The sequence below is a fragment of the Xiphophorus hellerii genome, chromosome 14, assembly GCF_003331165.1.
Source record: "Xiphophorus hellerii strain 12219 chromosome 14, Xiphophorus_hellerii-4.1, whole genome shotgun sequence".
NCBI lineage: Eukaryota > Metazoa > Chordata > Actinopteri > Cyprinodontiformes > Poeciliidae > Xiphophorus > Xiphophorus hellerii.
Genome location: NC_045685.1, coordinates 14,972,531 through 14,981,670, shown reverse-complemented (window position 1 = coordinate 14,981,670; position 9,140 = coordinate 14,972,531). Strand labels below are relative to the sequence as shown.

At 39.1% G+C, this 9,140-nt stretch overlaps 1 protein-coding gene across 2 annotated transcripts; it reads left to right on the top strand.

Moving 5' to 3' along the window:
* The first annotated feature begins 207 nt into the window (after positions 1–207).
* caap1 (caspase activity and apoptosis inhibitor 1) lies at positions 208–5,947 on the top strand. Of its 2 annotated transcripts, none has more exons than XM_032584206.1 (6): positions 208–409; positions 2,071–2,262; positions 2,332–2,416; positions 2,504–2,552; positions 2,650–2,717; positions 2,785–5,947. In XM_032584206.1, exons 1-6 carry the CDS (start codon positions 305–307, stop codon positions 3,237–3,239), a joined length of 954 nt encoding a protein of 317 aa, XP_032440097.1. In that variant the 5' UTR covers positions 208–304; the 3' UTR covers positions 3,240–5,947. The 2 variants fall into 2 exon arrangements, with proteins under 2 accessions (XP_032440097.1, XP_032440096.1); XM_032584205.1 differs by having other exon boundaries at positions 2,782–5,947.
* Positions 5,948–9,140: the final 3,193 nt, after the last annotated feature.

The window sequence follows — 9,140 nt, the reverse complement described above, 5'->3', positions numbered from 1 at the left end:
TCGAGAGGTATAAATATATACTATAGGATATATATATATATGTGTGTGTGTGTGTGTGTGTGTGTGTATTTTGTTGTTATTTTACTCGAGTAAATAAAAGTAGTTTTAAACACCTCTGTTTTCAACTTGTCTTTTTGTATACTCATTAATTATCCTCGCCAGAGGGTGGCAGTAAAGAGCCACGACTCTCACTGCCAGGAAGAAGAAGACTCCACTTCTGTGACGTGAGTTATTCATAAACAACATAGCTCGTGGGCTTTCTGTTACGGTATCTGGTTGGTTTGTTTGTTTGTTTGCTTTAAATATGCTGAAAAAGAAACCAAGTGGTTCGGAAAAGAAAAGGAAACACTCGCACTCCGAAGAACGACAGAACAGCAACAAACGCCGCAGCTCAGAGTCACAAATAGAGGTAAAATATTCAGGTTAGCTCCTTTAACTGGTGCTCAGTCCAAGCTGCAGTCTTCCTGCGCGTCAATGAATGACTTACAGTTACATTACCAGATCGTACCTGAGACCGGATGATATGGAAAGAATTATGTTAATTTCGCTGTGCATAAGGGATGGCGTAGACCTCTATTTGTAGAGACGATTTTCTCCACGTCAGGAGTGAATCCTTTCTTGCTGAAGTTTACTTAAACGTGTAACAGTTTTCCATCTCCGTGTACTGTCTTGCAAAAAAATCTAGAAAGTGACATTTTGGTCCACTACTTTTTGCAATAACAAAAAAAATAAGTTCAAATTGACTGAATCTTGAGCGTCTCTGAAGATATTTTTTCTATTCTTGCCACACATTCTCAACTTATTTCTGGACTTTGACTGGGCCATTCTAACACATGATAATGCTTATATCTAAATACAATTCCTTTGTAGCTCTGGGTGTATGTTCAATGATGTTTTCCTTGCAGGATGGTGAATCTTCACCCCGATCTTTTGTAGCCTCTAAATGCAGCTTTCTTCCAGGATTGATGCACATTTAGCATCCTCCACCTTCCAGTAAACTCTGACCATCTTCCCTCTCCATTCTGAATAAAAGCATTGTCACCCCATGAAGCTGCCATCTCCATACTTTAATATGGGAATTTTGTTTTTCGGCTGTTTCGCAGAATTGGTTTTCTGCCAAGCTTTTGCTTGTGAGTGTTATAATTATATCTCATCTGACCAGAGCACCTTCTTTCACATGTTTGCTGAGGGAAACTTTAAACAGGGCTCCTTCTTGCCACTCCATGAAGTCAGGTCCCAATAAATTTTGCTGGGCGATAAATTGTCCCAGAGCTTATTGTGATAAATAATAATACTAATAATAATAATAATATTAGCATTTTGAGACAATTTTCAAGTGATATATTTATAAAAGCATACAAATGTAAGTTCACCATCTCTAATTTCTTGACTCATTTAGCAAATAAATAAATCATTTAGGTAATTACAACTGACCTAAAACAAGAGTGATTTGGTCTAATTTAACTTGAGTTTGAAAAGTGCATTTTTATTGCTGTTTGCAAGCTTCTGGTTTCAACTGTATCTTTTGCTATTGCTGTTTATAAATTTTTATTTACACATGTTTATAAGTTAGTAAGGGTCAAATAGTAGCATATGCTCTTTTTTGTTCCTCATTTTGTGTGTTTGCAAGCATGTGGCTTACCGGTGTTTACGCGATCACAGCGTCCTCACACTTCCTCCTTCAGCCTGTGAATCCTTCGGCTCCTCGCTGCCCTCACACGTTCACTGTCCTTTCTTCCTCTGTCAGCTCTCTATTACAAGCTTTCTGTAAAGAATGCTGCTTTATTTCTATATTTCAGCCACCCAGTGGCCTAGTGGTTTGGTAAAATCAAAACGTATGGCTGCCATGATTGTCAGTTGCTTCAGTCCAGAAACATCATGTGTTCACTTTTCTTTTATTTGATTTCAACTAGTATTTCCTGATGCTACTCTCCATCTGTTATACACAGGTTGCATGTTAAAATTATAACAGAATCATTTAAAATTATTTTTAAAAATATGTAGGAGCCTTGAATCCAGTTTCTTTGGAAAAAGCTGTTTGGCTGAAGGGTTGCCTTCTCCTTGTTGCAGGACTCCAAAGATGAGCTCGCCGACCCCGAGCTGGACCGGGTCGGCAGCGACATCGAGGAAGGCGGTCTCGACCTCAGCGTGCCCTTCCAGCCAATCAAAGCTTACATCAGCAACAAGCGGGAGATGCTGCAGCAGTGCTTCCACGTGTTGGGGGAGAAGAAGGTCCGGAAGATGCTCCCCGATGAGCTCAAGGTAGCTTTTCGTGTATGGAAAATTCTTAAAAGTCGGAGTCATGCATTCAAACACTTTCATTTTCAACAGGACTGCAGTTTAGAAGAAATCAAAACTCTCTGTTGGGAGCAGCTGGAACCAATCTCAGAGAAAAGTCTCACTCAAATTTTAGCAGGTAAGATTTAATGCCAGTTTGATAAATATTGGTAAAAAAAATTCACTTTGCGTTGTGATGGAAAACAAATCTGTAGCGTTCCTGCAGGAGAAGAGATAGCAGCCGGAAACAGTGATGGAGGGACTTTAGAGAACCAGTGAGCAATCATTTATTTGATTTAGAGCAAAATTTCAAAATAAAAGTACTTCTTACAAGTTACTTATATATCTATCCTATTTATTTTTTTCTTCCAGACAGGATAACAATGTTGACTCCACTTCCTGCTTGAAAGAAAGCGCTAAAACCGATGATGTAAAACAAGGTAATTATTTTAAATCGCCCTCAAATATTAAATTCTAAAAAGTGTAATTAAAAATTCCTTCGAGCAGAGGGAGGTGGCTCTGGCGAGGAGAGTGACGTCCTGAGCATAAACGCAGACGCTTACGACAGCGACATCGAGGGGCCGAAGGAGGAGCAGGCTGTCAAAGCCGACGAGGTGGTCGCAAAACCGGACAACAGCGGCGGTGAGCGATCTGACCGGGCCTCCGTAAACCCCAAGCCGGCAGCTCTAGAGACTAAGAAGGACATTCAGAGTGACATAGACAAAAGCGTCAGCGAAATCTTGGCTCTCTCTTCAACATCGAGTAAAGAGGAAGCAGTGGAAGCGAGCAGCGGGACGTTGCAGCCCGCGGGCATCGAAGTAGCCGCTCAAGGCGGAGCTTCAGTTTGTTCGCCGTCGATCCAACAGCTGGAGCTGCTGGAGCTGGAGATGAGGGCAAGGGCCATAAAGGCTCTGATGAAAGCTGGAGACAAGAAAAAACTTTGTATGACAAACGACATTTAGCCTGTTTTGCTGAAAGTTGTATTTAATTCTTTCTATGTAGAACTTTTCACATTTGACTTGAAATGAAGTCATATGATGTTAGTTATTTTAAGACATTACGGAATGTCTCCATCATTAAAATATTGTTGTTTTGCATATAATAGTTATAAAATGCGCTATGGGGTCAGAGTTCCTGTGCGGCTTGGAAAAGTCTGGAATTTATTCGCAGGTTTTCTGAGTCTGGATTTCTATGGAAAAAGAAAATGGAGCATGGAAAAATACTGCTTGCAGATTTTGTTTCTCCATGCCATTCTTTAGTAATTTTCTCTATTCGTTCCTTCTTTCTTTTCATCTCTACTTCCTTCTACTTTTGTTTTCCTTTTTCTCTCATCACCCCCATTTCTTCTTTCCTTTTGTGTCTATTCATGTCTGCCTTTCTTTATTTTTCCTTCCTTCTTCTCTGCCATCAACCCTGTTTATTTTATTTTCTTCCATATATCTTGTTGCTTCCAAGACCTTCCTTTCTTTTACCTTTTCCATCCTTGTTTGCTCCCTTTTTTCTTTCATGCATTCCTACTTTCACGTATCATTTTCTTCGTTTTTGCCTTTCTTCCTCGCTGCCTCACTTTCTTGTTCCCTACTCGAAAAACAAAGAAAGTAGACTTGACTTCTTCCATTAATCCTTAACGCCTTTCTGTCTGTTCTTCCTTTTTTCCATTCTTTTCTTTCCTCATACATCATTGTGTCTTATTTACTTCTTTCTTTATTTCTTTCCTTTTTCTGCCTTGTTTTTCTTCCTTCCTTTGTCAATTCATAGTGAACTTTTTTATTTATACTTGAAAAGAAGTGTAAAAATTAGAATTTGACAAATTTCAGCCAGGAAAAGTGTTTGTTTTAAAGAAGACAAGTGGTCATTTCCCTTTACGGTCACTAGATGGCAGTGGCACTCTGTCCCTGAACAGTGCAGGGTCGCTTGACTGCAGTAATCTGTGCAGAGGACAGCCACTGTACAGATTTTAGTGCCTCATGTTACAGTGATACTGCAGCTCCCATTTAGCCAGCATTAGAACTGAACATTACTGGGAGCAGCTATTTGGAGTAGTCTGTTGGAGTATTTAGACCCAGGTCAAAGTTTTCACACTAAAACCACAGAGTTTTAGTGCCTCTTTAAGTCTAATTCTGATTTCTAAAGTTGTTTGAATTCACGCCATCCTTTCATTCAAAAGGTTTTCTGTCAGTTTGAGAAAGAGTTGCTTTGTCTGAATATCAATTGTTCAGTGTTTGTATGAGACTACACTTTCAGAGTGAAATATCCCTGCACCCTGCCGCCGCCCCTGCAGCACTCAATGAAATGTGCAGTAAGAACCCAGTTGCCTCTTCAAGCTATTTGCATTTAAAAGGTTTATTTCATGGTAGAGGTGAGGGTGGGAGGGTTAAATGTGCCATTTTCTGTGTATTTATCCAAAGGTGTCTTAGCGTTCCCCAAGGATAGAAAAAAAAAAAGTCTACTTTGGTAAAGACGTCGAGATGCTTGTTACCTCTGCGTCTCGTGTCCTTATACCAACATTAGAAGGCCAATTACGATCCAGTTGGTATGAATAAAACATCACCCCACAACATGCTTATAGGCTGAAAAATAGTTAATACTTTCTGAATTCAGACGAACCCTATGATCCATGTTAAAATATTGAGCCCCAGCATTTTCAAGGTGAAAAGAAGGTCATACTTACAGAACGAGAACAGTTCATCTGTTTTGACGACACCTTTTATTCAAATTGGCATTCGGACCAAGGTCCTCTGACAGTGAGGATTTTTTTCAATTACCCTGTCGTTGTTAAGGTCAGTATTTTACAGATGCTTTATTCTCCACGTATTAAAATGTTTAATATCACAAATCTGAAATATGAAACTCAAGTCTGCTAGGTTTGTTTAGCTAATGTCTATTTAGGATAATCAACAGAATTGGCATAGGTGTCTTCATTAAGCGAAAGAAAGATTGAGTTAATGCATAAGATTCATTGTTCCTGTTGAATGTTTTTCAGTTGATGCAATCTGACGGGTTTTGAAAAGCACATGTTCAGAAGTCACAACAGGAAAATTCAGAGATCCTGTACTTCTTTTTAGTGATTATATACAAATGTTTGACATAATTAAAATCTTTCGAGTTGGACAAGTTGAAACAGAAATGGTGCTATCTTATGATCTCAATGTTTGCTGCATCTTAAAGGCTGGGTAATGTCAGAGCTTCGACACAGCCTGCTTATATCACATATTTTTAACTTCGTCTTACATTACAGCCAGCTGAAACAGTTGGGTCCATGCAGTGAGCAATGCAATAATACATCTGTCTGAAAACCACTTGTAGTGTTTGCGAAGCAGAAAATATATTAATTTTAATGCCTCTACTGTTTCCACATAAACCAGGATAAATGTTTGTGTTGTGCTCTTGTGGAAGAAAAAAAAAACATCATCAGCAAGTGACTTAACTTTTCTTCCTCACTGTTTTCTTCTGCAGTGGGAAATTAAATTGAACTAAAAGCAGAGTCTGACAGGCAATAAATAACTTAGCACCTCTGTATGACTAAATGAATTGATTTCCACAAGTGATGACTCATCGGACACATTTCATTTTCCTCAAGCTGCCAACAAAACAGATTTCTTGCCAAGTTGGAAGTCGTGTTTTATGTTGAATTTACTTTGTTTTGATTAAATGTTTCATTCAGTGACAATTCCTTTTGGCTGTTTTAATTCTTTTTAGGCCTCGTTCCTGAATTTCATGAATAGATAGATGTAGGTGTGTTGCAAGAGATGTCAGAATCCCGATCTTCCCATTTGCAGTTCTCACATGTTTGATCCCATGCGTGCTGCTCATCTCTTCGTCATTCCTAACATTATGTCAATTGTACAGGAAAGAGCCTGGCAGAACTCTCCTTGAAAAAATATGAAGTGGATTGTAAGTTTGTTACAATTTGGCCGAGAAGCGTTCCTTTCTTTTCGTCACGCTCTAAGTTTCCCCTGAAAGAGATTTGAGCATTTGATATTCCACTCCAGTGTAGCATCAGCATTTGGAGCAAATTCCTCCTCTTCAGTGGCTCTCCTCGCATCTGACTTTCATATTTCAGGCATGCTCTCTCCACATGGGTCACAGCTCCACCACCAAAACGGTCCCTCACAATTTCGGAGTGCATTCAAATGGTGCATAAATACCTCTGAATTTCTGCTAGTTGGAGCAGTGAGAAAATAATTCAAAAATGCTGCACATACACATCAGGATGGATGACCTTCCACAGTCAAACCAATACAATCAAATGAAATAATATATTTAAACCAAATGCAGTAAGCTCCAGACATAGATGTTCTGGGCACTGCAGAAGTATATGCTTCCAACTGTTTTTTTGTTGTTTTTTCTTTTTAAAAATTTGGACTACCCGGTAAGTAAATACGATTTGTTTTACACAAGTATTGATGAATATTTATTTTTGCCAATAGATGGCAGTAGAGAGGATTTTGCTGTGAGATTGACAGGCGGAATCTGTTAGCATTTTACAATAGCATCAGCTTGTTAGCTGTGAAGACGGCCGTTCAGCAACGTGATCCGGAGTGCCACTGCTTTGTTTTGTGTTGCAGGTGAGTTTAAATACACACACACACACACACACAGTATGCACTTAATACGTTTGATGATATTTTGTGGTTCAATATTTTAATTTTTAAAGTCATAAAAAAGGACCCGTTTTGCTGTTTGGCAGCTAATTCTGGTTAAGCTAATTCGCTCCCGCTAATGAGAGGTCGGTTATGGTTTTCACGTGCTCTCAGAGGTCGGGTTGACTTCTACTCAAGTACTTGGAACTGTTGTGTCCTGGATGACAGAGGAGATGCAACTTTTGATGCAACCATGCCAGCGTTTGTAAAGTCTACATCTAGAACATGGGTTTCCAACTCTGGTCCTCAAGAGCCATTGCAACTTTTTGATGCATCCCACTCCAACTCATGGCATAAATGGCTCACCACCAGGTCATGCAGACCTGCTTGATGAAGGACTTCGGTCATTTCAGTCAACAATACAGCACAATGCTTGGCCTCAATTTCCTTAATTTTGGGGGATTTTTTTTTTAAGCCAATCTTATCTATCGCCTCAAAGTTTTGAATATCAGCTACTGTCTCCTTTTTGCTGTGCTGTAAGAGAGAGCTATCTGACTTCCAGAATCAACCCACCATGTCATGTCTGTTGGTGCACAGTTAACAATAATCACCCCACTGTTGCCAACTTAGCAACTTATCATTATATTTAACAAAGTTTTTGGAATTGGCAGGTCAGGCTCTTTAAAAATAGGCCAGAAAACTTCAAATGGTGGATCCCTGCTTGGACTTTAGTTAGCCATTGTCCACTCATAATATAACCAAATTATGCATATGTAAATGTGGCACAGAGGTTATCAGTATACAATTCGACTTCTTTGACAACTCTGATAGTACGAGGATCAGTTTCTGACATTAAACTCAGTGATGTCATGTTTCAGTAAAGAAGTAAAGAAACCTCCATTTCTGCTGGCGCTGGAAGACTATGAACTGTCAGATCCCAGCTGGGTGCCATCTTTGTTATCTAGTGTTTTATTTGGATGATTTATTTCCTGTAGCAGCACAAAGAGGACTTTGCCAAGTAAATTACTTTTGTCCGTACTGTGATAAAACTGTCAAATTGCTTCCCGCTACCAGTTGGCAAGCGATTGTATTACATAAGTAATTGTCAAAGGGAATGTCAGGAGAGGACTGTATTACTTTATGAGTTTCTGTCCATCAGGACATGCATCAAATTACTTACCTTAGGATGACTGTCCTGATGTGTGTCTTAACTATAACGCAGTGTATTGCTCTCCTGGGAAAATCCGTAATTTAGACACAAGTGCCAAAATCGACTCGATTTCAGGCCTCTATATTCTAGATTAAATTTTTGTGAAAAAACTGAATCCTTCCTTTAGGGTTTTGTGTTCATTGACTTTGGCATCAGTTGCATCTTTTCTGTTTTTCAAACAAGAGCGCTCTCTTTTGAATACTGGAGCTACTTATGTTGTTTTGTATGGGTCTCTTTCTATGACTACCCACAGCTCATGATCATAAATAGAGGCCCGTCATCCGTCAGCTTCCTGTAGCAAACCAGACTGAAAACTTAATTCTTCCTTTACATTTTGAGCATAGGGTAGTGTGGTATTCTGGATGCTTCTGTGATGTAAATTAGAGGGTGAAATGTCAGCATATTAAACTTAAGTAATGGAGGTTTTTCCATGGGTACTTAGAATTTAAATTTAGCTTTCATTATCGCTGTCTAGTGTGTTTGGTGTCACTATCAATTTTGAAACAAGAGGAATAGCATTATTCACTTTTACAGTATTCACAGCAACAACACCAGCGCAATGTCTGACTCGAGGCGGCTGGCCATTTCACACCTTGGTCATTTCATGCCCAACTTTTTGGGTGAGAAAAGGAGTTGCTTCACACTGACCAAGTATCAATTGTACCTGACAAGCACCTATCAAAATTGTTTGGTAGCTGCATTGACAACTGACGACTTAAATTTTCTATAATGTGGCCCATAAGCTTGTGTAAGGAAATGTATATTTATATGTGTGATTAGTCTACCAACTCTGTTGCTTGTGCACCTGCTTCTACCTCACTTTTTCCCTCCACTGAATTTTCTGTTAGTATGATACACCACACGTCTTCTTAAGCAATGGCTTGGGTTTGATAGCTGCTTGCTAACATTCCTCCACTGAAAATGAATAAGTGTAGTGCAGTGTTTACTTAGTAGTTTTTAGTGCTCTTGCGTAATATTTAATCTATTGGGGAAAATAAATGTTGTTTTTTTTATTAGCTGTAGACCAGATTTAACAGCAACATACTCCTGAAAGATATCACTCGGTTTGT